General features: G+C 37.6%; 2 protein-coding genes across 2 annotated transcripts; one reads left to right on the top strand and one right to left on the bottom strand.

Moving 5' to 3' along the window:
* The first annotated feature begins 755 nt into the window (after positions 1 to 755).
* JCHAIN (joining chain of multimeric IgA and IgM) lies at positions 756 to 10,215 on the top strand. Its single transcript, XM_019962876.2, has 4 exons — positions 756 to 914; positions 3,954 to 4,077; positions 8,384 to 8,464; positions 9,313 to 10,215. The coding sequence occupies exons 1-4, from the start codon at positions 851 to 853 to the stop codon at positions 9,515 to 9,517; spliced, it is 474 nt and encodes a 157-aa protein (XP_019818435.2). The 5' UTR covers positions 756 to 850; the 3' UTR covers positions 9,518 to 10,215.
* Positions 10,216 to 21,630: 11,415 nt separating this feature from the next.
* ENAM (enamelin) lies at positions 21,631 to 24,461 on the bottom strand. The gene has a single exon (XM_070790903.1). It carries the CDS (start codon positions 24,440 to 24,442, stop codon positions 21,668 to 21,670), a length of 2,775 nt encoding a protein of 924 aa, XP_070647004.1. The 5' UTR covers positions 24,443 to 24,461; the 3' UTR covers positions 21,631 to 21,667.
* Positions 24,462 to 27,040: the final 2,579 nt, after the last annotated feature.

Genomic DNA, 27,040 nt, shown 5'->3' with positions numbered 1-27,040 from the left:
TGTTACAAAGAAATTACCTTTATTAACTTCTTGCTCTTCTGTAGTTAATGCTGCTAGTTACTCTCCTCCTCCACAGGCTTCTTAGTCTACCAATTTTCAACATCAGAGTCAACTGGAAGCCTTTTTAAAAATACACATTTCAAGGCCACATCTCTGAAAATTCTGGTTGGGTGTAGCCAGAAAGTATGTATTTTGACTAATACTTCAAGTGATCCTGTACCACACTTGACAGAACACTTATCCTGACCCTAAATTACATGTGTAAGTAACTCTTGACTGGTGGCAAAGTGCTACTTGGCACTGTCCACACTTCATTAAAATAATTTGTTATAGATGCATGGTTTATATAATAGAATTACAAAGCTATAAGGTTGAAAGAATAAAAATATCAAATACACAGTGTTTCATTAGCTTAGTAATTATATGTCAATATTTGCTCTTATAAAAATAAGTTTCCAGGGGAGGGGGTTAATTTGTGTCCAGGGATTTATCCAACTTGCTTTGGGAAGGCAGTCTACCCGAGTTTATTTTTCAAGGAAATAATGGCTTAAAAATATATCCACCTAACTTCTATTTACTGTGTTTTCTTTTTTTGAGTGTTATAATAAATGTTATTTAGATGTCAAAACAATTATCAACCACTTAAGACTTTTAAGTGGTTGATAGTTATTTTGACATCCTGACCACACACTAAATTGCAGAGTTCAACCGCAGTTGTGATCTTAGTTTGTTAGCTGCCTGGAGTGTTATTTTAAGAAAGCAGAAGCCCCATCATTTGCACACTCCTTATAGCTCACACACCTTAACCCTGACTTCTTAGCTCCAGTTTTTCAAAAGAAGTGAAGTCAAGATGAAGAATTGTTTGCTTTTTTGGGGAGTCCTGGCCATTTTTGTTATGGCTGTTCTTGTGACAGGTATGTGGTATTTTGAGCATGAACCCAGGTAAAAGGAAAAATAGAATATAGATCTGTTCTTCAGATTAAACATTTATGTTTGTGTTTTGGTTGGACACCTAGCTGGCTATGTTCTTCTAACATGTCTTAATCTTTGTATGGGCAGTGGTCTTTAACATGGACAAGACTCATTGTAATTCTTTTCATTCTTTTTTCTCTTATATGTCTGCCTATTAAAACTTAGAAAATAAAATAGATAATTTTTAGATAAGTATAGATAGTTATACTATGCAAATACCCATATTGAATCTTGAAAATCAGAATTCTCTCCTTGAGTGTCTCAAATTTATAGTCTGGAGAAATGAGGTAATAATTGTTGTAAATACAATATAGAGTGCATTAGGATTTTATTTCCCCAGAGAGGCTGGTATTAGTTCTAACAACTTTCCTGGATCCAAGCCTACAAATTTATTATGACCCTTTAACAATATTTAATGTTGTACACATTTCCTGGAACTTGATGGCTGAACTTCAGTTATCTTGTTTATTAACTTTTCAAACTATTGTAGAAATGGATTATTTTCTGAATATAAAAGCATAGTGTTAATAATTTTCATCTAGAAAGGTATGTGAATTAGAAATGATATAATTTGATATATATTGTTTTAAGACTTACTGAGTTTATTCCTTTTTTTTTTTTGAGCTTATTGTTCTTTCAGGACAGTATGATGTAATTAAGAATAGTAATTTTACATATACTTTTCATTAATTTAGTATTAAGAATAATGACTTTCTAATAATATTTAAAACATAAAGATAGCAGTAGTAAACCATGTATAATATATGTACCTATATATAAAAATACATGTGTTTATGAACATATTTATATACCTATAAACATACACATGGAATATATATAGCCATTTATATATAAAAGAGCTGTAACTTATTAGTACATACTATATTCTAGATGTTATGCTAACTGCTTTACATATTCTATTCCATTTAATTCTCACAGTAACCATTTGAGGGTAAGTACTATCATTATTTCTGACATATCCTTGAGCCCATTGAAGTTTAAAGAGGTGAAGTAACTTACCTAAGGTCACACAACAAGCATGTGGTAGGTGGAACTCAGGCCATCTGACACCATTCTGCCTATATAAGAGAATCACCTTTTTGGTAAACTCATTACATTCATAACTAGTATGTGTTGTCTGTTTTCTCACTTGAACTGAATTAAGTTATTTGATAAATATTTATTGAGCCACCTACTCTGTCTCAGGTGTTCTTGGAATAAAGTAAGGCATAGTCTATAATAACAGGTGTATTAGGAAAAATATTTCCTGTTGATGAAACAGAAGTTAGACTCTTATAAGTCTTGGTGAGTTAAATGTATTTTTACATTTTCCTGGTAGGTATATTAGGCTACCTAGTATTCTTATATAATAACAGTAAAGATACTTTCCCCCTAGGTTTCTGGCAAGAAAATATAACATGTGCCACAAACAAAACGTATATATTTTCTATTTAAGACTTAATAGTCATCATATACTCAACTCCATCTATATTTTTGGTCAGGTATTGCCTGCTTATTTGTATTTTAATGAGAAAAACATTTAAAAGTCACTAATACAAGAGTAGGGAAGAGGACACCTTTTAAATCATCTTACTCTTTTCAAAAAATTAAGAATTATATTATTATCTTAAATTGGCTTCATAATGGTTTTTCTCGAATACCGTAAGACTTTTATCAGAAGATTTATCAAGAACTTATGAATAAGGACATAATAATGCATTATAAAGTACTTAAAACAATTATAAGTACAATAACAATGATCTTAAATTGTTTTTGTAATGACTGTATCATTAAGACTGAAATACTGCAGTTAGGTCCTTTCTGCTCTGAGATCAGGAATAATTAGATGTCCAGTTACAATTTATTTCCTTATCATTTAACCTTTATAACTTGAATTAATGTGCTAAGTCTATTTTTTAAATTGAGATTTGATGGAAGGAAATTTTAAAGGTCACTTAGCTAAAATTATAGGAATAAAAAAGATTTAATATCATTATTATTGTTTAATTATCACTGTTAAATAAAGCTATTTATTGTTACTTCCTCAAATATCTGTTAGTTGATCTAAGTACAGATAATAAGAAATTTTGTTAATTCTTTGCAGCACTTACCAGACATTTTATCTAATATTCAGATTGGACAGTAAATGTTGACATTTACAGTTACAGCTTTAATAGTTATTTGTGATTTGCTCATTTGTTATTTTTTTCTGTACACATGCATATTAGATTAAATAGAACTTCTACCTAACAACATATTCTAAACTGTTTTAGCAAGTTTATAGCACTTTACGTCTATAGATACTATATCTTTAAAAATAAGTCTTATCCTTAATGAATTAAATCATTATGCCATAAACCTGATTGTTATTATGAAAAGGAAGAATATAATTAAATTTAGGGAAATTTTAATGGAGAATTTGAAAGTCTTAGCAAATTAGGTTATCTCGAGGAAAATGTGCATGTTCTTAGCATAAGGGAAAAAAAGTATGAATGGGTGTTCAGGAAGGGTGTTTTTATTATAAAAAACCGGTTTATTTGTTCACTTTTGAATAAAAAACCGGTTTATTTGTTCACTTTTGAATAAATATCTCTAGTCCGAGAGAAATTCAGTCTAGATGTTTGTTTTCTCTCTCATTTTGGCATTTGGCACTAATTTTTTTACAAAGCTCTATCATTCAGAGGGTTGTGCCTCCATTAAAAGCATTTGATTAAAACCAGAATTCTTTCAGTTCATGTTCCTGTAGACTGGTCCAAGGAAAAATGAGAAAATTCCTTTTGGAGTTCATCTGTATTTCCTTCACTATGCTGTGAGATTCCACTTAGCTAGTTTAGGTTAGGAAAGAGGAAAAATGGAGAAAGCTGAAACTGATCAGCCAATAAACTTAAGTTTTCTGTTGGGGAGGGTGATAAATTAACTTGATACAAAGTATGAAATTAGACTTTTGGTTACCTTTCTTCTTAAAATATTTATCTTTCAAGCCCAAGATGAAAATGAAAGGATTGTTGTTGACAACAAATGTAAGTGTGCCCGGATTACTTCCAGGATCATCCCTTCTGCTGAAGATCCTAGTCAAGACATTGTGGAGAGAAACGTCAGAATTATGTATGTGGTATTTCGTGCTTCATATTTTCATTTTGTAAGCAGATACTTTCTGATATTAGTGGTTGTTTGCATGTGATATCTATATCTTTGCTTCTCTTTTCGGTGGGTAACATTTGTGGTGGTTATTTAGTCGCTAAGTCATTTCTGACTCTTGTGACGCCATGGACTGTAGCCTGTCAGGCTCCTCTGTTCATGGGATTCTCCGTGCAAGAATGCTGGAGTGGGTTACCATTTCCTCCTCCAGGATAGAACCCAAGTCTCTTGTGTCTCCTGCATTGACAGGTGGGTTCCTTACCACTAGCGCCACCTGGGAAGCCTAAGTATAACAGCTTAAGTGAAGTTGCTCAGTCGTGTCTGACTCTGTGCGACCCCGTGGACTGTAGGCCACCAGGCTCCTGCGTCCATGGGATTTTCCAGGCGAGAATACTGGAGTGGGTTGCCATTTCCTTCTCCAGGGGATCTGCCCGACCCAGGGATCGAACCCTGGTCTCCCGCATTGCAGGCAGACGCTTTAACCTCTGAGCCACCAGGGAAGCCCATATAATGGCTTACATGAGGTTGAATCTGGGTAATGGGCTTAAGCCAATTATATAGTTGGGAGCAGAGACAGACGTTTCCAGGCAACCTAAAACCAGTCAGCTACATCAAATAATAACTGAAGGTTCGGATCTAGTCATCAACATGCCCTGTTTATATGGAGTTATTTCAGTTTGAATCAGAACTTATATTTGCCCTTGATCAGTTCAAAGTGAAACTTGAGATAATTTTAAAAGGCTTGTTTTGCACCATATATGGACCACAAAGTACTTCACCTTGTATTCAACTTCATCTGTCTGCATAAAAGTATGGTAGACTAATTAAATTTACTACATTGATTTCATCTCCACTTGTATATTGGACTTCAGATACTCATTTCATTTCACACATAGTCTTAAGTTATAAACTATGAGTCTTATTCAACAGCAAAAACACTAATAATATTTAAGAACTGAGATTTCTATTGGATCCAGACATTAATGTCTCCTTTGTGAAGTACTTCTACTACTTTGAATAGTTTCCGTCCTGAATCAAATACCTCTTATTGAAACAGATCATAGTATTCAATCCCATGTAATCAATAGGAGAAGTATAATATGCTTATGAATTTGTTTTGAGTTCTGGCTGTCACTAAATATTAGTAGCTATGTGCTATGGTATGCTAGTTACTTAACCCTTCTAAACTTGAACTTTTCTCATCTCTAAATATTAATAGGAAAATAATATGTGTTCATCGGGTTATTGTAAAGATAAATTGAGATCTATTCCTTTTAAAGACTATGTAAAAAAAAAAAAAAGACTATGTAGTTCCTGGCACATTTTCAAAAAATATTTACTGTTATTTATTCACCTAACCTATGTGCCAGTTATCATTATGCCACTACCCTTCCTAAAATCCTTTTGCTGGTTCCCCCAATGTTGTTACTAGGATAAATTACGAATGTTTCAGCCTAACCTACAGTGCTCAGCATAACTCTCAAGCTCTTCCATGGCCACTTCTTTTTCATTTTATGTTTAAAAATTCAGTATGTTGCAGTACCTCTTTCTTCCTCTTTGTTTTTGCATAATCTAGTTCCTCTGCTTGAAGGACTCTTTCTTGCACCCCTCTTAGCCTGGTTAACTCTTCAGCCTGCATGTCTTAGCTTAGACATCACTTCCTTGAGCAAGTTTTCTTTGACCACTCAAGTCCATAACACTTAGTTCCCTGTTAAGTAAGTAAGTATTAGTCACTCAGTCGTGCTCAACTCTTTGTGACCCCATGGACTGCAGCCCACCAGGCTCCTTTTTCCCTGAGATTTTCCAGGCAAGGATACTGGAGTGGGTTGCCATTTCCTTCTCCAGGGGATCTTCCCAACCCAGGGATTGAACCTGGGTGTCCTGCACTGCAGGCAGATTCTTTGTCAACTGAGCTACAAGAGAAGCCCCAGTTCCCTGTTAAGGATAGAATAATTGGAGAAGCGTGTATCTTAAGAGAATGGCATCAATGACACTGGCATCTAAACAGTGTTGAAGAGGAGTGTGTCTCTTATATTTAAATCTCCAAGGGCAGATTTAAAATGATACTCCAGGATTCTCTGATTTATCTTTTTTTTTTTTAACGACATGATCTTTTTTATGATATTTTATTTACTGAAATCAGGCAGTTCAGTAACTTCATGCCATTTCCCTGATGTATATTGATGCTTCTTTAATCTTATTTCTGAAAGTTCTATTATCATTGCTGTGTCATTGTGGCATTATTCCCAACTCCATCACTTAATGATGTTATGACTTTGGGCAAGTTACTTAACTAGTTTGAGCCTGTTCCCTAAACTGAAAAAAAGGGATATGTATAAGTATGTATATATACACATATACTTCATAGGGTCGTGAGGATTAAATATGATAATATATAAAAGCACTTAGAACAGTAGTCCCCAGTGAAACACTGTTCTCTTACTTATGTGTCTGTTCTCTTACTTTTCTCATTATTTAAAGCATTTTCTGATATTACTAGAGATTTTGTAATGTAATAAAGAATAGATATGTTCATTCATTTGTTTATTAATTTGACAAACATTTATCGAGTGCTTCTGAAAGCCACTGAGGATTGGAGCTGGGGATACAATAATTTATATAAAACACAGCCCGTGCCATCAAAGAATGTACAGTCTAGTAGGAAGCTGTAAATAACTGAAAGGGCATTTACAATGCAATATTGTAAATGCAGCGACAGGAATAGGTATAGGATGTTACAGGAGCACAAAGAGGGGCGCCGAGGCTAGTCCCTGGGGAAAGTGGGAGAGAGGCAGGGGGAGGTAGGAGAGGGTATTTGGAGTAAGTAGTAGAAATGTGTGTGGGTGATGACAGAGTTGATAGGGAAAGCAGATAATTCCAAGAAAAGGAATCAGGGTTTCTGTGACAATTGTATGAGATCATCATGTTAACATGTTCATCATAGTACCAGGTAGACTAAGTTTTTAGTAAATGTCAGGGCTACTACTGTTTTTGTTATCTTTAACACTTAGAGATGAGAAAATCCTGGTAAGTTTTGTACGATAGCAAGCAGTTGTTTACATCTGACACATGGTGTAAAGAGGGTGGTGTGGTTAGCGATGAGATGAGGTTAAAGAGAGATGAGGTTGGAGAGTTAGAGGTACATCATGCAGTGCCTTCTATGCCGTCTTAATGATTACCTTGTTTTCTGTGGGGAGACACTGTAGGCTTTAAGCAGAGAAGGAAATTAGGCTTGTAGTTTAAAAAGACTGTTTTGGCAATAATGTGGCCAACGCATGGGAGGGGTCAAGACTGAATGAAGGTATTGCTACAAATTAGGAGAGAAGGGTGGTGTCCTGAATCAAGTTCAAAGATGCAAAGTGTTAGAGCCAGTTGAACTGTGAGATGGATTCAGACCTAGGTGGTGACAGAGAGGGAAGACTGAGGGATACAATCCAAAGTTTTAGCTTGGACACATATGTGGATAATGTTGCTAAATACTGAGTTAGGAAAACCTGAGGTTTGGGGGGATCTTTTGGTAGGGAGCAGTGCATGTGAAGAGGAATGATGACATAGATGAAAAAATGTAAAAGTTAATGAAATCACCTGAACTAGTTGATGTGTTATCTAATTTTTCATGGAAAACCTCCAAATCAAAAGGTCTGGATTCCAGTTCCAGCTTTACTACTTAGTACTTGTGTGAATTTGAGTAGGTCACCAACCTCTCTGATTTGTAATTACTACATTTCTAAAATGTGATCCTTAGTATCTTACTGTCCATTCATTCACAAATATTGGACATATTCTATATGACACACCTATAGCAAGGCACTGGGATGTGTAAGTGTTTTTGGCTCAAGGAATTTATAGAATCTAGAAACAGCTATTCTGTAGGTAAGCAACTATAATATGGCAGTATAGTAAGAGTATATGAAACATTAATGAGACTACAGATGAGAAGTTTACTGAGGGGTAGAAATGGGATCAAGGTAAAAAAAAGTAAGAGAAAGTAAAACTTGAGCTTATTTTTAAAGGAAAACCAGGGATTTACCAAGTAATAAAAGATAATTGATAGAGGAGTTGTTGTGAGGTTTATTTTGAATGAAATTGTTTAAAATGTAGCAATTATTGTGAAATGTGAGTAATAGTGTTACTAAAGAGTGTTTATAGAGTGCTAAATGTCCTAAATGTCTGAATGAAATAGTAAGTAGTGTCCTAGCAATATACCTATTACCAAAAACAGCAGTATCTGCTAATTTCATTATTCTTCGTTTTCTCTTTTTCTTTTTTTTAGTGTTCCTCTGAACAGCAGGGAGAATATCTCTGATCCTACCTCACCAATGAGAACCAAATTTGTGTACCATCTGTCTGACCTGTAAGAGATTTTCCTTCACACTAATAAAGATACCTAAGTCAATAACTTTTCATTAAACTTGTTAGTAAGAATGTTTTTGAAAACATATTGGGGTATAAACATTTACCAATATCGTTTGAACTTTTGAATACATTAATTCATATGTTAATTATTTCTGTGCTGTCCTGTCCTCAGTTGTGTCCGACTCTTTGCAACCCCATGGACTGTAGCCTGCCAGGCCCCTCTCTCCATGGGGATTCTCCAGGCAAGAATACTGGAGTGGGTTGCTATGCTATCCTCCATGGGATCTTCCCAAGCCAGGAACTGAATCCAGGTCCCCCACACTGCAGTTGAATTCTTTATTGTCTGAGCCACCAGGGAAGCCCATGTTAATTATTAGGCATCACAAATTCATAAAATTTCGTAAATAAAGGTTAGCTCTAAATTTATTCTAAAGACAAAATTATTTCCATTAGTACAAGAAGGACCAATTTGTCTTTTTAGTTCAATAATTCAGACCCATTAACATGCAGGTGTTTCTTTGGAAACCATAGAATCCAACATGAAAAAAAAACACTTTCCTTCTTCATTACTGTAAATAATTAATTTAATCCTACTATACAGTTGGGAATAAATTTAACAGAGTGGAAGTTACTGAATAGTGTACACAATCATATATATTAATTCATTGCTTACTTTCAATTAAAGGTTGAAAAATTACATCAATAATTCTGTATTATAGAGAAGTTGAAGTCTGAAAGGAGTCATCCTTTGTCAGAACTAACTGATTTTGGATAGAAATGTATAGTCACTCAGATTCTGAGGCAACATTTGATGGGGAGTGTCTAATGTGTGTATTTGTTTTTCAGGTGCAAAAAATGTGACACTACAGAAGTGGAGCTGGAAGATCAAGTAGTCACTGCCAGCCAGAGCAATATCTGTGATAGTGACGCTGAGACCTGTTACACCTATGACAGAAACAAGTGCTACACAAACAGGGTCAAACTTAGTTACCGTGGTCAGACCAAAATGGTGGAGACAGCTCTGACCCCGGATTCCTGCTATCCTGACTAACGCAAGTCATGCTGGCTGCACAACTGCTTATCTTGAAGGGCTCTCCATTTTGATTGCAGGTAGTTAGTGTATTTACTCCTGATGAATTTGAAACCATGATTTTTTTTGGGTGGGGATAATATAAAATTAACTACCCCACCCCTACCACTGGCAAATAATTGAAATAGTAACACTGTTAATGTTTTTAAGGTAAATTTCTAGCATTTAAAAAAATAGATGAGGGGAGAAAATAAAATTCAAAAAGTAAAAAATCAGGAGGCATAATTAAATTTTGCTTTTTTTTTTTTTGGCTTTGCCCTAGAGAGCCTGAGCTTTTGCACTTTCCGTATTATTCTCTTTAAAAAAATATCACTGTGCAGAGAATATTTATATATAAATATAGGTCAATTATTTGTCTTCACTATAAAAATAATAATTGGAAAACATGTTTTGGAAATATTCATAAAATAATTTAAAATGAGATCTCTAATATTTATGAAATAAATTAGCTGAAAGTGACATAATTAAATGTATAATTCAAAAATACATTTTGATATAACAGATTTGGGAGCAAATGATAAAAATTTTTTTAATAAGTAGGACAGTATAAGAAATTCCCATTGAAATCACCTCTGTTGTAACTAAATCTAACAAATTATGTACTCCAAAATATGTATTCTCTAGCACAGTTTGAACAATTAAATAGATTCATAAGCATATACCTGTGTGAAATAATTTATTGGTAAAAAGTTTGCTTGTGTTAACTTTGCTGTATGTAAGTTAAAATATCATTTATTACTGAGAAACAGGTTATAAGTATAATCTAATTATGCATTAATCACTAAGTTCAAACATGATATTTGAGATAGCTTTGTCATTTTATACCTAAAACTAAATAAAAAGACAAAGTCCCTTCTGACAAATATGTTTATTATGGCACATATATACTTTATGGCAGAAAGTCAAGACCAATTGGCATAAATATGTAAGGGTACTGTGGAAAGTAAATGCTGACTCTGAATTTAAAGTAATGAGAGGCTGATTAGTAAAATCAGTTTCTTGAAGAGACATTGTTATGTTTTCGTTTTTTCCTCCAAGGGTAATAGTCATTTTTAATAACTTCCACTGTGCTCGTACTGATTAGTGTTTTCTTTTAGGGATAAGGCTCTGACACTGGTGCTTCAGTAGGAATCATAGTTTTGACATGCTAAAGACAAATCATTCTTGTCCAGTCTTCAATTTGGTATGTTTTAGACAAGACCTTGAACTTTATTTAATCAGCACACAATCATTGATTATTTACCACATGCAGGGAACTCTGCTAGATTTTTGGTGATTGAGCTGTGATAGTCACTATCACTACTCACTTTCTAGAACTCTGCTCAGTTGGACCCCAGTTCATTTTGGTAATGATTTTCTCCATGAAATTCATCCTGACCACTTTTAAAAAATTGCGAATCCCATCCCCTTATCTTGGTTTATTCCGCCCCATGTACTTATCACCCTCTGGCAGACTACATAATTTACTTATATATTATGTTTATGCTGTCTACCCTAACAACTGTATAAGCTGCACGAAGACAGCCATTTTTATTTTGCCCATTGATATGTCCCCAGCACTGGGAAGGGTGGAAGGGTGTCTGGTGTGTAATGGAGCTCAATAAATATTTGTTGAATGAATGAATATGAGTACAGCTTAGATGAAGAAAAAAGACATGTACATAATTATAGTCACTTGGCAGAATTGCATAAATCAAAGAAATAGATTTCAAAATGTTCTGAGAATTTATAGGAGACTTCTCCCCCAGTTTTACTGAGATATAAGTTTTAAGGTATACAACAGAAGGACTTCACATACTTACCTATTGTGAAATGGTTACCATGATAAGTTTAGTTAACATCCAGGAGAAGGCAATGACACCCTACTCCAGTACTCTTGCCTGGAAAATCCCATGGGCGGAGGAGCCTGATAGGCTGCAGTCCATGGGGTCTCGAAGAGTCGGACACGACTGAGTGACTTCACTTTCACTTTTCACTTTCATGCATTGGAGAAGGAAATGGCAACCCACTCCAGTGTTCCTGCCTGGAGAATTCCAGGGACGGGGGAACCTGGTTGGCTGCCGTCTATGGGGTCGCACAGAGTCGGATACGACTGAAGTGACTTATCAGCAGCATCACCTCATATAGTTACAGTTTTTTTTCCTTATGATGTGAACTTTTAGAGGAAGACTGTTTCTGAAGAGGCTTCTCTGTTTTTTTTTTCCATCTTGGCCTTAGTTTCTCTGCATACCCAACAGAAAAAGTTTTTGGTGCCATGTTGAAGATTCTTATAGAAGAGATCTCTATGCCAGTATAACTGCCTCATTAAATGCCAACTGGAAATCTTCCTTCTTTGTGAAATTTAATTATACTCTCAGTTCAGTCGCTCAGTCATGTCCGACTCTTTGCGACCCCATGAATTGCAGCATGCCAGGCCTCCCTCTCCATCACCAACTCCCGGAGTTCACTCAAACCCACATCGGTGGGTCGGTGATGCCATCCAGCCATCTCATCCTCTCTTGTCCCCTTCTCCTCCTGCCCCCAATCCCTCCCAGCATCAGTCTTTTCCAATGAGTCAACTCTTTGAATGAGGTGGCCAAAGCACTGGAGTTTCAGCTTTAGCATCATTCCTTCCAAAGAACACCCAGGGCTGATCTCCTTCAGAATGGACTTGTTGGATCTCCTTGCAGTCCAAGGGACTCTCAAGAGTCTTCTCCAACACCACAGTTCCAAAGCATCAATTCTTCGGTGCTCAGCTTTCTTCACAGTCCAACTCTCACATCCATACATGACCACTGGAAAAACCATAGCCTTGACTAGAGGGACCTTTGTTGGCAAAGTAATGTCTCTGCTTTTCAATATACTATCTAGGTTGGTCATAACTTTCCTTCCAAGGAGTAAGCATCTTTTAATTTCCTGGCTGCAATCACCATCTGCAGTGATTTTGGAGCCCCCCAAAATAAAATCTGACACTGTTTCCATTGTTTCCCCATCTATTTCCCATGAAGTGATGGGATCAGATGCCATGATCTTTGTTTTCTGAATGTTGAGCTTTAAGCCAACTTTTTCATTCTCCTCTTTCACTTTCATCAAGAGGCTTTTTAGTTCCTCTTCACTTTCTGCCATAAGGGTGGTGTCATCTGCATATCTGAGGTTATTGATATGTCTCCCGGAAATCTTGATTCCAGCTTGTGCTTCTTCCAGCCCAGTATTTCTCATGATGTACTCTGCATATAATTATACTCTCGGATTATCATATTAATAACAATTTCACACTTATGCCAACTGCTAGGCACTAGGCTAAGTGCTTTATTAAGAAATAACTCATTCAGTATAAATCTAGAGTAGTTGGTGACTCTTAAATGAGAGCTACTAAAGAGTGATTAAAGCCTTTTCTGTTCGTTTAGGTGCTCAGTTGTGTCTAACTCTTTGCTACCCCATGGACTGTGGCACATCAGGCTTCCCTGTCCTTCACTATCTCTTGGAGTTTGCTCAAACTCATGTCCATTGAATCAGTGATGCCATACAACCATCTCATCTTCTGTCGACCACTTCTCCTGCCCTGAATCTTTCCCAGCATCAGGGTCTTTTCTGATGAGTAGGCTCTTCACATCAGGTGGTCACAGTATTGGAGTTTCAGCTTCAGCCTAAGTCCTTCTAATGAATATTCAGGATTGATTTCCTTTAGGATTGACTGGTTTGATCTCCTTGCAGTCGAGCAGACTCCAAGAGTCTTCTCCAACACCACAGCTCAAAAGCATCAATTCTTTGGCATTCAGCCTTCTTGATGGTCCACGTCTTACATGACTACAGGAAAAACCATAGCTTTGACTAGACGGAACTTTGTTGGCAAAGTAATGTCTCTGCTTCTTAATATGCTGTCTAGGTTGGTCATAGTTTTTCTTCCAGGGAGCAAGCATCTTAATTTCTTGGCTGCAGTCACCATCTGCAGTAATCTTGGAGCCCAAGAAAATAAAGTCTCTCATTGTTTCCATTGTTTCTCCATCTATTTGCCATGAAGTGATGGGACCAGATGTTATGATCTTTGTTTTTTGAATGTTGAGTTTTAAGCCAACTTTTTCACTCTCCTGTTTCACTTTCATCAAGGCTCTTTAGTTCTTCTTCCCTTTCTGCCACAAGGGTGGTGTCATCTGCATATGTGAGGTTATTGACATTTCTCCTGGCAATCTTGAGTCCAGCTTGTACTTCATCCAGTCCAGCATTTCGCTTGATGCACTCTGCATATGAGTTAAATAAGCAGGGTGATAATATACAGCCTTGACACTCCTTTCGCAGTTTGGAACCAGTCTGTTGTTCCATGTCTGTTTTTTTTTTTTTTTTTTTTTTTACTTTTTTTTTTCTTTTTTTAATTTAAAAAAAAATTATACATGTGTTCCCCATCCTGAACCCTCCTCCCTCCTCCCTCCCCATACCATCCCTCTGGGTCGTCCCAGTGCACCAGCCCCAAGCATCCAGCATCGTGCATTGAACCTGGACTGGCATCTCGTTTCATACATGACATTTCACATGTTTCAATGCCATTCTCCCAAATCTTCCCACCCTCTCCCTCTCCCACAGAGTCCATAAGCCTGTTCTATACATCAGTGTCTCTTTTGCTGTCTCGTATACAGGGTTATCGTTACCATCTTTCTAAATTCCATATATATGCGTTAGTATACTGTATTGGTGTTTGTCCTTCTGGCTTACTTCACTCTGTATAATAGGCTCCAGTTTCATCCACCTCATTAGAACTGATTCAAATGTATTCTTTTTAATGGCTGAGTAATACTCCATTGTGTATATGTACCACAGCTTTCTTATCCATTCATCTGCTGATGGACATCTAGGTTGTTTCCATGTCCTGGCTATTATAAACAGTGCTGTGATGAACATTGGGGTACACGTGTCTCTTTCCCTTCTGGCTTCCTCAGTGTGTATGCCCAGCAGTGGGATTGCTGGATCATAAGGCAGTTCTATTTCCAGTTTTTTAAGGAATCTCCACACTGTTCTCCATAGTGGCTATACTAGTTTGCATTCCCACCAACAGTGTAAGAGGGTTCCCTTTTCTCCACACCCTCTCCAGCATTTATTATTTGTAGACTTTTGGATCGCAGCCATTCTGACTGGTGTGAAATGGTATCTCATAGTGGTTTTGATTTGCATTTCTCTGATAATGAGTGATGTTGAGCATCTTTTCATGTGTTTGTTAGCCATCTGTATGTCTTCTTTGGAGAAATGTCTATTTAGGTCTTTGGCCCATTTTTTGATTGGGTCATTTATTTTTCTAGAGTTGAGCTGTAGGAGTTGCTTGTATATTTTTGAGATTAGTTGTTTGTCAGTTGCTTCATTTGCTATTATTTTCTCCCATTCTGAAGGCTGTCTTTTCACCTTGCTAATAGTTTCCTTTGATGTGCAGAAGCTTTTAAGTTTAATTAGGTCCCATTTGTTTATTTTTGCTTTTATTTCCAATATTCTGGGAGGTGGGTCATAGAGGATCCTGCTGTGATGTATGTCAGGGAGTGTTTTGCCTATGTTCTCCTCTAGGAGTTTTATAGTTTCTGGTCTTACGTTGAGATCTTTAATCCATTTTGAGTTTATTTTTGTGTATGGTGTTAGAAAGTGTTCTAGTTTCATTCTTTTACAAGTGGTTGACCAGATTTCCCAGCACCACTTGTTAAAGAGATTGTCTTTAATCCATTGTATATTCTTGCCTCCTTTGTCAAAGATAAGGTGTCCATATGTGCATGGGTTTATCTCTGGGCTTTCTATTTTGTTCCATTGATCTATATTTCTGTCTTTGTGCATGTCTGGTTTTAACTGTTGCTTCTCTTCTGCATATAGGAGGCAGGTAAGGTGGTCTGGTATTCCTATCTCTTTAAGAATTTTCCAAAGTTTGTTGTGATCCACACAGTCAGAGGCTTTAGCCTAGTCAATGAAGCAGAAATAGATGTTTCTCTGGAATTTTCTTGCTTTTTCTATGATCCAGCGGATGTTGGCAGTTTGATTTCTGGTTCCTCTGGCTTTTCTAAATCCAGCTTAAACATCTGGAAGTTCTTGGTTCATGTACTGTTGAATCTTGATTTAGGGAATTTTGAGCATTACTTTGCTAGCATGTGAAATGAGTGCAATTGTGCAGTAGTTTGAATATTCTTTGGCATTGCCCTTCTTGAGATTGGAATGAAAACAACCTTTTCACATCCGTATGTGACTATTGGAAAAATCATAGCTTTTACTATATGTACTTTTGTCAGCAAAGTGATATCTCTGCTTTTAAATATGCTGTCTAGTAGTTTCATTCATACATTTAAGTGAGAAATTTAGCAGGAGTTCATAAGGAGTGAATGCAGATGAAACAGCTGTGAAAGGAATCTCTGCTTTGTCTTTGCCTTTGTATGAGGTTCCATGGGCTGCTCCCAGTCATTGATGATTGAGTGTGGCAAGAATACCAAGACAGGCTGTGGGGGTGGCAGTGTAGTATAGTGGGTAAATCCACGGCCTAGCTTAGAGTACTCTATGCTTAGAGTACTTAGGGAATAATAATAAGTCACTAACGGTCAAGTTTATTCAATGTAAGGTTGAAAAATGGAAGTAAAAATAGCTCTCTCATAAAATATCTCATAAAATAACTGTCTTATAAAAATAAGGATATATGCCATTGTATATGTTTATCATTAAGCACAACTTTATATAGCACTCACTAACCTTCTATAAATTCTAGTTGGTATTGTGGGTTAATTGTCTTTTGGCTTTTCTCTGCCCAAGCAACAAATGAGAGAAAAATGTGGATGTGTATTAATTCAGTGATTCTCAAACTTTAGTGTGTGTGAGACTCACCCGGAGAACTCCTTAGGACAGATCATTTAGCCCCACTCTCAGAGATGCTGGTTAAGCAGTTCTCGGATACCACAGGAGAAATTAGAGGGTGCAGAAACTTCCCAAATGCCTCTGCTGCCCGGGAATTGCTTTAGAACTTCTCCTTTAGAATTGTTAATATAAACCTTTATCTCCACCTAGTGGTTGATTTAGGAAATACAATGCATATACACTTTATTACATTTCATTTAATCCTTGTAAGTGCCTTGTGAAATAAGTACTCTCTTCATTTACAAATCATGAAACTAAGATGCAAAGAGATAAAGTGATTTTATTAAAGTTTGACAAATAGTACATGAAAAACTGATCATTGGATCCAGACTGTGAGGCTCCAAAGCCGATGCTCTCTTTCAGTTTATGTCTAAAATACATTTTCCAGATCAGTTCCTCTAGTAATTCCACTTTTGAGGAAGTAATCAGAAATATGGACAAAGAGGCATAAAGATATTTATCACAACATTATTTATTATAGTGAAAATTCGTAAGAAACTTTTAAGTCCATCATTGAAGGGAATGATAATATAGTATATACTTCAGAATATTTTACAGACAACATAAATGAAGCTTTAAATATTTTTAATTGTATGGAAATTTGTTGCATAATGTCAAGAGGGAAATGTCAGCTAATTCATAAAATAATTACTTCAAAATCTCCTTCCCATATACATATAAAGGAGAAAATAGGCCAAAATATTAACATTGGGTAGTGAAATTATGTGTTATTTTTATTTGTTTACCTTTTCATTATTTGCCAAATAGTCTATGATGAGAATGTATTTTGGTAATTAGAAAAATTGTTATTTTAAATCAATAACATTAAAATTTGGGAAATTCTAAATTTCTATCCATTTACGTGTGAAGGAAAAGTGACATTTATTTAGCATCTGCTCTGTGCTCAGCAAAATGCCAGTTATTGTGAGGGATAGTTACGTGAGATGAATAAGAACTGAGTCTCACTTTCTCTCTTCTATAGGTAGAACTAACTGGGAAAAACCAGCACATGATATAAAACAGCGAGGGATTAAATATAAAAAACTATGTGCTGTGAGCTTTAAGGGAAGCTGGGGAGTTTAGGGCTGGTTAATCTTGGAGGAGATATAGTATTAACGGAATAGGGCCTTCATGGATAGAATAGAACTTTTTAGAGTAGAACTACACGAGCCAAGCAAAGAGACAGGAAGACGCATAACATACTTGTAAGAATAGAGACAGGATTGGCCTGCCCCTCTTTCTTTGTGTTCTCTTATCGAGCCTGTCACTTGCATGCTTCATTTATACAAACCCCCTCAAATTGGTAATACTCCATTTTTTCAGTGATCAACACCTTTCTGTTTCTTTTCTGGTGAGTGTTCAGTTATCCCTTATTATAGGAAATAGCCTAGGACTTTGCCACTCCAACTTTGATCTATTGATACCAACTGGCTGATTTATTATCACCTGGGAGTATTTTCATAATACAGAATTGCAGGCCCCTCTCCAGATCACAGAATCAAAGCCTGCATTTTAAAAAGATCCATGTGCACATGAATGCCTAAGAAACTCTGGCGTAGCATGCAACACTGTCAAAAGTAGCTTGAATCCTAGGTAAAGGAGGCAGTTGCCGACATGGTTTAATAGCTGAGGGACTGACAAGGTCCTGACCAAACAAAGTTTTCTACCAGTGTTCTTCTCCAAATATGTGTGATTTGACTCACTCTTTAAGGGCATGCCTACATGTTAACCAACACTGGAGAAGGAATGTTTTTGCCAGGTTAACCATAGCAAATACCTGCTTTATACAGTGCAGAAAGGAATGAGGCACAGTTATTTGATTAAGTGCAGAGGAAATTACTGTCCCATTTTGATGCAGCACAGACATGAAGGATGTGTGTCCTAAGGGAGATGACATGGAGCACTATGATGGCAGAGGATCTTTGATTGGGGAGGGGATGGGGCACTGAGGGCAGCTTCATCTGTTTCACAGTTATATCTGTGTTGACCAACAGCTTAGTTTCCTCCTTGCTCCTTTTTTTGAAGAGTTCTGCTCCATCAGCATGGTATTCTGTTTTGTTACCTGTTTATTTGTGGTGAATTCAAAGAGAGAGAAGAAGATCCAGCGACTGATGTTTTGGGGCTAGGGATTAGGTGCAGAGGCATGGAAGAACAGATGGACAAACCAAGAACTATAACTCTTTGTGAAATGATGATTACCTATTTTCTACCAAGTACAGTTCTTCTGAGTTTTAGCTGGATACTTGGCCTGAGTCACAGTGAAACCTTTGAGGTTTTGTGAAGGAAAGACAGCTGTTGATTTCAAGTCCTTTATTTCTAGTTCCCTTTTGGGTTTTTAGAAATAAAGTTTGGTTTCCTGAGGGCAAGATGAATCTTCTTTACGGTCCTCAGGGTCACGACTGAGGGAGACCAGTTAAGTGAGGCCAGAGATGTGTCAAAACAAATGATAAAAGTAACTCACATGTCATGTCTTGTAAATTTCTTTTAAGATGTATAAAGTTAAGACTGATGTTAGTTCAGGGAATCCAAAAAGCCAGGGAATAATCTCTGTGATAATGGCTACTAGGCTGAGGTTTAAGGGGTGGTTCGACCCTATATTTCATCATCCTATTTAGCTTTTTGCTCAAAGTAAAAAAAAAATGTATGTCTTCCTCTGGCCAATTGGCTCAGTGGCCAGGTACCCCTAGAGAGATCTATTATAGGCTATGAGACAGAAAAGCTTATAAAGCAAGTATTTGTTAGCCTTGCTGAATTATTTCCTATGTTTGTTATCCTCAGATATTATTTTCTCCTTTAATTTATCAATGAGTCATCACCAGGATATATCTAGTTATTTTAGAATCAGGAGGTGATGACCACTAGACATAGGAACTCAGCACAGAAATTGGGCCATGGTGGTCAGATGGGGGCACTCAAGACAAGAGGGGGTCACTTTCAAGGCCTGCCATCCCCACTGTGTGCACCTTCATCTTAGAGCTGATTCTTTGCTTAGCAAGGGCACACAAAATAATTTCTTTAAGAAACTCAGCCCTGGTGTCTGGGTTTATGGAAGAATGCCTGTGGTGGTAGTGATGATGGTGGTGAGATGAAGAGTCGTCTTCTACAGAGATGTTCCCTCCCCCCTTTTCTCACTGTGCATTCTCAAATTCAGTAGATGTTTTTGTTCCACTGTGCTTTTACATTTTATATTACAGTGGTCTCAGATGACAAATTAAAGCTGTGGTGCCTCATAGATAAAGATTAGTCGACATATCTGCCAAAAAATATATGATCTATGCATTTTGAGGAAATACTGAAGTGAATGAATGTTTTACAGTGAAAGTATTTGTGTCTAGATTAAAGAAATCATTTGAAAAGAAGTAGTGAAACATAACAATGTAGTTTTATTTTGATGAGGATAATTCTTGAGAGACAGTTGTAGATAGAATAAGTTAATAATTTTTCAACATGTGATTAAAATCTGGTGGTGGTGCTGGTGGATTTAAGCAACTAGTGGACTGGCCTAGATAATCTACCTCTAAACCCTGAGATTCTACAATGCAAATGTTGCTGAGTATATAAAGCTATGGAGTATGGCGGCTCATTTAGCATCCCAGATGGTGTACCCACAGGACAAGCTTACTGTGGTATTTTCATGGGAGCTTTCAAAGCTGTTTAAAAACCAATCAATAAATATTTATTGGCTATCTACTATATGCAAGACACTGTGCCAGGGACTCGAGAAGACTCAAAGGGAAAGATTCCTTTTCTCAGGAAGTTTTCAGCGTATTTTCCCAAGGGTCTGAGATCTTCTTATGAAATCTGTCCTAGGAAACTTTCTCCTAATAAACTCCTAAGAGCCAACAGGTAACTTTCTGGATAATTTGGATAATTCTTCCTCTCTGGGAAGGAATATACAGAGAGTAGGCCAAAGTGCCATTAATAAAAACAGAAAAAACACCTAGATGTATTCTAAGCAAGGCAATATAGAAGTATCTACTTCACAAAATAATTTACACTATTTAAACAAGATACAAAGAGAATGTGTCTGTGAATAATTCTACCAGGGCATGAAGAATAAGTAGTAGAATACACTGGTAGGACCACTTATACTGTACCACTAAAGAAATTAACCTTTGGGTATTTCTCTTATTAGGATAGCATTACCCTAAAGATATTCTCTAGATCCTGCAGATTATGAGTTGATGATGGGGTATGGCAAGTCCTACTTTTTTTTATCAGGATGCTCAGTTGAAGAGAGGGAGTCCTTCCCTCTTTACCTTCTTAAGTCTTGTCCCCAGGCTACTAGGTCTGGGTAAATATCCTCTTTTCCCTTATTCTTCCTTTTGAATATGTTCCTCTCACTGAGCTGTGTCTACTTGGTAAAGACCATACGAAAATTAAAAATAAAAATATGTATCAGTGTCTACTATTTCCAAAATATGTTCTGCAATGATGGTTAGGCTGGGCCAAGATAAAAATCAGTATGGAATTTAGAGTAAACACAAGGAGGGAGTGAGATGTCCATGCAGTCTTAAGTTATGCAAATGATATAGCAGAGAAAAAGATGAAGAAAGGAGTCAGAGAAGAAAGAGATTGACAAGTGATACACTGGGAAACAGAACAGAAAGCTGAGAAGAAAAGAAGAAAAAATTGAGAAATTGGATATAAAGACTAGTGATAGTTAAAGGTATCTTACTACATAAAAAGAGAGAGTGCAAGATGGGGAAGGAAAAATAAAAAGCTAAACACAGAGTGGTTGATAGAAATAAAGAAGGAGGATTAAAAAAGGAAATGATAAAGGTGAAGAAAGAGGTAGTGGAAGAAAAATTGCAAAAGAGAATATTAACCAGGAAAAAGACCAACACAAGGAAGTAAAAAGTACAGTGCATTAGGATTATATTGATGTATAGATATCCATACATAAAATGGCAAGTTCATCTGCTTTTCTGTCTTGCAAATGCAGACAATTTTGCAAGTATGGAACTTTGAGAGGAAAAGGAAGAATCAGCAAGCACAAAGAAACTAATCCAGACAAGTGGATTACAAGTTTCAGGGCAATGGTGGTCAGAGCCTTCCTTTTTTTTTTTTTTAAAGTCTGTGCTAATTAGTGACAATACTGACTCTAGCAAACCTCAGAGGCCCAGCCTCCTGTGCTGGAATGGGGAAAAACAAGGATCACCAAGAAGGTGAGATACTTAATCAAGTCTTGGGGGAGAAAATGTCTGGAAACCACTGTAGAATAGCAGGTATTTTCCTTCCCCAGAGAATACTTGCTGGAGATGATTCCTAGGCCTGAAGTAGTAAGCAGTCTTGAACCTGGTCCTGTGGATTGGTCCCTACTTGAAGAGGATCAAATGGAGTGTGATCATCTGCATTAAGTGGGTCTACATTTATATTCTGAAACTGTGCCCCAGTGGCTAACTCAGCCAATGAGTTAGGAATTTCAGTAGGCATAATTGGATCCCCATCAAATGAGCCTTGCCTTCCAAGACTAGATGGAGTCCCAGTGCTGGAGGTGTAATACTTTGTTAATTTGGAGTCAAAACATGGTAACTTTAGTATGGTAGATGGTCTTTGTTGCTGCCTTTTGCCCCCATTTCCTTGCACTTCACTTGGAATTCCTTCTGGCTTGGGACCTTCATCAGGTGTATCCATAACAAGCTGCTCAGGAGTAAGATCAACAGGTCTTTCATTGAGCTGGTTGCCTTCTAATGTTTGTTCCAAAACATGGTTTCCATCTTCAAGATCACTTTTGAGGCAAGGTATATTCTTTGATTGAAGGGAACTGGCTTCAGGAAGGGGCCTAATTCCCCTTTGGCTCAATTGATTATTTATAGAACATGGTGTGTTCCTCCTCAGAGTGGACACGTCATCTCTGAAAGGACTTGGGTTTTGACTTTCTCCAGGAAGTCTTTTTTCTGAGCTGTTTCTTTGGCCAGGTAGGATGCTTGTTGGGGAAATAGTATATCTTTCATGCTTAGTATGACTGTCTTCTGTATAGAGAGGGCTGGTGTCTTGGTTTTCCCCTGGTGCAAGACCAAAAAAAAGAGTGTAGTCTTGTAGAGCAAGTGGATTGTCCTTGGGCCCTATGGAGCCACCAGCACAGCAAGGGCCTCGCTGACTTAGGTGAAATAGACGTGTTTCTTTTTGACTTCCTGGGTAATGTGGAGGAATTAAGTCTGGAAAAGCCAAATGTCCTCCCTCTGGTGAATTTAACCTAGTGATTTGCATGCCATAATTCAAATTCTCACCTTCATGCCATGTTGGATCTTTCTGAAGCCCAGTTGGGGAGTTACTGAAATAAGGCTGATTCTCCTTGTGGTATGGTGGACTAGCAGGGGCTTTGGGTAGATTCGTTGGCTGACCCCAGAAAGTTCTGGTAAAATATGGCCTCCTTTCTTTCTGCCCTTGGACTTGAACCATGTGGTCCCAGGAATTCCAAGAAGGAAACATAGTGTTTTCTTCTTGTCCAACAGCATTAGTAGGATAATAGCCCCTGTTCTCCACAAGCAGTGGTATAGTGGGAGCAGTATTATATGATGGAAAGTTCTCATCTGGGCTCCAGGGGTAAAATTCACCGTAAGGAAAATACTCCCTGGGTTTTGGTAGATTATCTAAGGAATAGGGAGAGTATTCCTTTGGTTGGTTTGAGGTATATTGCTTGCCTTCATACCTAGCTGTTGGGGCTGTCTTAAAGTTCGACTCATCTACACTCCATCTCGTTTGTCCTGGGAAAGTTTCATCTCCAGTTGGATCAGCTGGGCCTTCTTCATTATAAGGGATTGTCTCTTTTGGATCTGGAGTATTCATGGGATAGTGTGGATTTTCAGATTGCCCCATTGTATTGGGAAGATCATTTCTTTCATCCCAGCTATTACTTCTAAGGTATGGTGGGTTTTCCCTGCGGTCATAGGGGTTGTAGTCAGTGTAGTAAATACGTCCTCTAGAGCCAAGGGAAGGATGAGGTAAGTGTTCTTCCTTCCTTCCAGGATCTTCCTTAAAAGGTGGAGAGATTTCTTGTTGGTTCCAAGTATTTCTTCCAGCAGGAAAACGTTCCCTTGCAGGGGAAGGAGATCCCTCAGGGTACACAGGCTGATGTGTACTGTGCTTTATTTCTGGCTGATTAATTTCTGATTCATATGGAATTCTTCTTGGTTCTAAAATAATCCCTTTGGGCAAATTCTGGCTTTGGGTTTGTCCATTAGAATTTGGGGTTCCTCTGGAATCTCCTCTGGGGTAATAAGAGTTTTCATGTTGATCTATAGAATTAAAATTTGGGACTAGAATGTTACCCTCAGGGTGAGGCAGTTTATAGTTTGATTTAGTAACTCCATAGTCTTGAGAGTTTCTCCAGGGGCCATTTGGATCCCTTGTAGGAATGACTATTCTTTCTTTTTGACTTACTGGCTTCTCTTTTGGATTTTGGATGTTTTCATTGTGGCCAGTAGTACCATGTTTGGGACCCAGAGGGGCAATAGTTCCCTCAGGTTGTTTACTGGGCCCCTCAGGCTTTCTTCTGAAATTTACTGGATTTCCTGCATAATTGGGATAATTGCCCCTTACGGTGGAGGCATAAGCTCTGCGATATATTGGATATCCTAGACGAATTGCTTGTTTGCCTTCCAAAACAAAGGAGTTCCACCGAGGAGCCCTTTGAATTTGTTGATTTCGGTAAAAAGGCCCATTACGTCTGTTCCCCATAGAGGTACCAGTAGGATGCCATTGTCTTCCTGCAGGAAAATTTCGAATGTTAGGATATGGATAATTTTCATGAATATTTGTCTGACTTGGTCTCCACGGGGTTTGACTTCTTGGAACTCCTTGGCCGGAAACATTTACTACAGGGTTGTTTTGAACTGTAGGGTTGCTCACAGTGTTAGGGTCCTGACCATTGTTTCCTGCTGGGCTGGTGTCATTTCCGCCTTGACCCGCTCTGGGACTGGGTGCACCTGGCTGGGTAGAGTTAGTCTCAGGAACTGTTGAATTAACAGAAGGATCTGTGGCTGGAGTCTCTGTTTTAGGAGGATCTTCTTCTTTTGGTTTTTCAAAATCTTCAAACATCTCTTCTGAATAATAAGGAGGACGGCCCCCAAATCCATGATATCCAAAAAATCCAAAGAAAGGGTTCTGTAGGAAGAAGATGGAAATAATAATTGCTCTCTGTTTCCCACTGTGGTGTTGCTTGGAATTTTTTGAAGGAATAGAAAAATCTATTTGTGATATATTTTTAAAATCACCACTGGTTATGCTTTCTTTCTTGAAATTTGATTCTTCCTTGGTTCCCATTACCTTTCCTCCTTCTGGTACTCTTACTTTCTGAGCAGTACTTAGTTTTCTCTTCTTCGGCCTGGATTCTAAATCTTAAGTTTTTTTTTTTTTTTTTTTTAAGAAATCCATCTTCTATCCACCTTATTCTGTTCTCATTTAACACACCTGCTTTGAGCAATCTATTACAGGCCAGTTTTTCAATATGGATAAATGCCAGTGACTCATAAAGCCATAATTCTGGTGCATGACTCTCTCCTGAGGTTGAGACAGCAAGACTGCTACATTAAAGATCTTATGAGTACCTCTAACTGTATGTACCCAGACTAGACTCTTTTCCCCCACACTTCATTCTCCAGTGTTCTATATGTAATGAGCATTCACCACTATCTACCCAGTTTCCTAAGTTTCCACTCTGTTTCCCCCAGACAATTAATGACCAAATCTATAAAATCTGAGCTTCCCTGGTGGCTCAGCTAGTAAAGAATATGTCTGCCAAGTACGAGATCAGGTTCAATCCCTGGATCTGGAAGATCCCCTGGAATCCGAAGGAAATAGCAACCCACTCCACCGTTCTTGCCTGGGAACTCCCATGGACAGAGGAGCCCGGAAGGCTTCAGTCCATGGGGTTGCAAAAAAATTGAACATGACTTAGTGACTAAACAACAAACAGCAACCCAGTTTCCCAAGTTTCCACTCTGTCTCCCCTAGACAGTTAATGACTAAATCTGTAAAATCTAAACCTTTGCCCCACCCGCTTTATCCCCAATAGCCCTGTGCTATTGCAACAGGTTTCTCACTGGTTACTCTGGATATAATTTTACTTTCCTCTAATCTTGCCTCTCAATTGCCATCAGAGTAGTAGAGGTTGAGGGGTGGGTGTTTGGGAAAGTTCTGTCACTTTCCTCAAATACTAACTAAAGTTGCCCTTACCTTACAGGATAAACTCTAAACTCTAAACTCATAGCATAACATACAAACCATGGTGCTAAAGAGTGGGGCTCTAGACAAATATAGGTTAAAATCTCTATTCCACCAGTCCTAATAGTATGACTCTGGGTTAACTTCAGTTTATTCACTTGTAAAAGGGAAATAATAAATAATATCTACCTCATAGATTATCATGAGCATCAAGTGAGGTCAGGTCAATAATAATAATATTATATTAAGAAGTATACTATATAATATAGTTTTATGTGTATATATATATATAAAACACTTGTCAGGCACTTACTAAGTACTAGGCACTGAGTTTTATATATGTTACCTCACTCGATGCTCATAATTAACCATGAGCTTCACAGGTTCTATGAAGACCTACATGACCTTCTAGAACTAACACTAAAAAAAGATGTCCTTTTCATCATAGGGGACTAGATTGCAAAAGTAGGAAGTCAAGAGATTCCTGGAGTAACAGGCAAGTTTGGCCTCAGAGTGCAAAATGAAGCAGGGCAAAGGCTCACAGAGTTTTGCCAAGAGAATGCACTGGTCATAGCAAACACCCTCTTCCAACAACACAAGAGACAGCTCTACAACACATGGACATCACCAGATGGTCAATGCTAAAATCAGATTGATTATATTCTTTGCACCTGAAGATGGAGAAGCTCTATACAGTCAGCAAAAACAAGACCGGAGCTGACTGTGGCTCAGATCATAAACTCCTTATTGTCAAATTCAGACTTAAATCGAAGAAAGTAGAGAAAACCACTAGGCCATTCAGGTATGACCTAAATCAAATCCGGCACAATTATACAGTGGAAGTGACAAATAGATTCAAGGGTTTAGATCAGATAGACAGAGAGCCTGAAAAACTGTGGATGGAAGTTTGTAACATTATACAGGAGGCAATGATCAAAACCATCCCCAAGAAAAACATAGAAAGGCAAAATGGCTGTCTGGGGAGGCTTTACAAATACCTGGAGAAAAGAGAGAAGTGAAAGGCAAAGGAGAAAAGGAAGGATATACCCATCTGAATGCAGAGTTCCAAAGAATAGCAAGGAGAGATAAGAAAGCCTTCATAAGTGATTAATGCAAAGAAATAGAGGAAAACAATAGAGTGGGAAAGACTAGAGATCTCTTCAAGAAAATTAGAGATACCAAGGAAACATTTCATGCAAAGATGGGCACAATAAAGGACAGAAACAGTCTGGACCTAACAGAAGCAGAAGATATTAAGGAGAGGTGCCAAGAATACACAGAAGAACTGTACAAAAGAGAGCTTCATTGACCCAGATAACCACGATGGTGTGATCACTCATCTAGAGCCAGACATCCTGGAATGTTAAGTCCAAGTGGGCCTTAGGAAGTATCACTACGAACAAAGCTAGAGGAGGTGATGGAATTCCAGTTGAGCTATTTCAAATCCTGAAAGATGATGCTGTGAAAGTGCTG

The sequence above is a fragment of the Bos indicus genome, chromosome 6 (genome assembly GCF_029378745.1).
Source record: "Bos indicus isolate NIAB-ARS_2022 breed Sahiwal x Tharparkar chromosome 6, NIAB-ARS_B.indTharparkar_mat_pri_1.0, whole genome shotgun sequence".
Classification (NCBI taxonomy): Eukaryota; Metazoa; Chordata; class Mammalia; order Artiodactyla; family Bovidae; genus Bos; species Bos indicus.
This window is presented reverse-complemented; position numbering and strand designations above follow the sequence as displayed.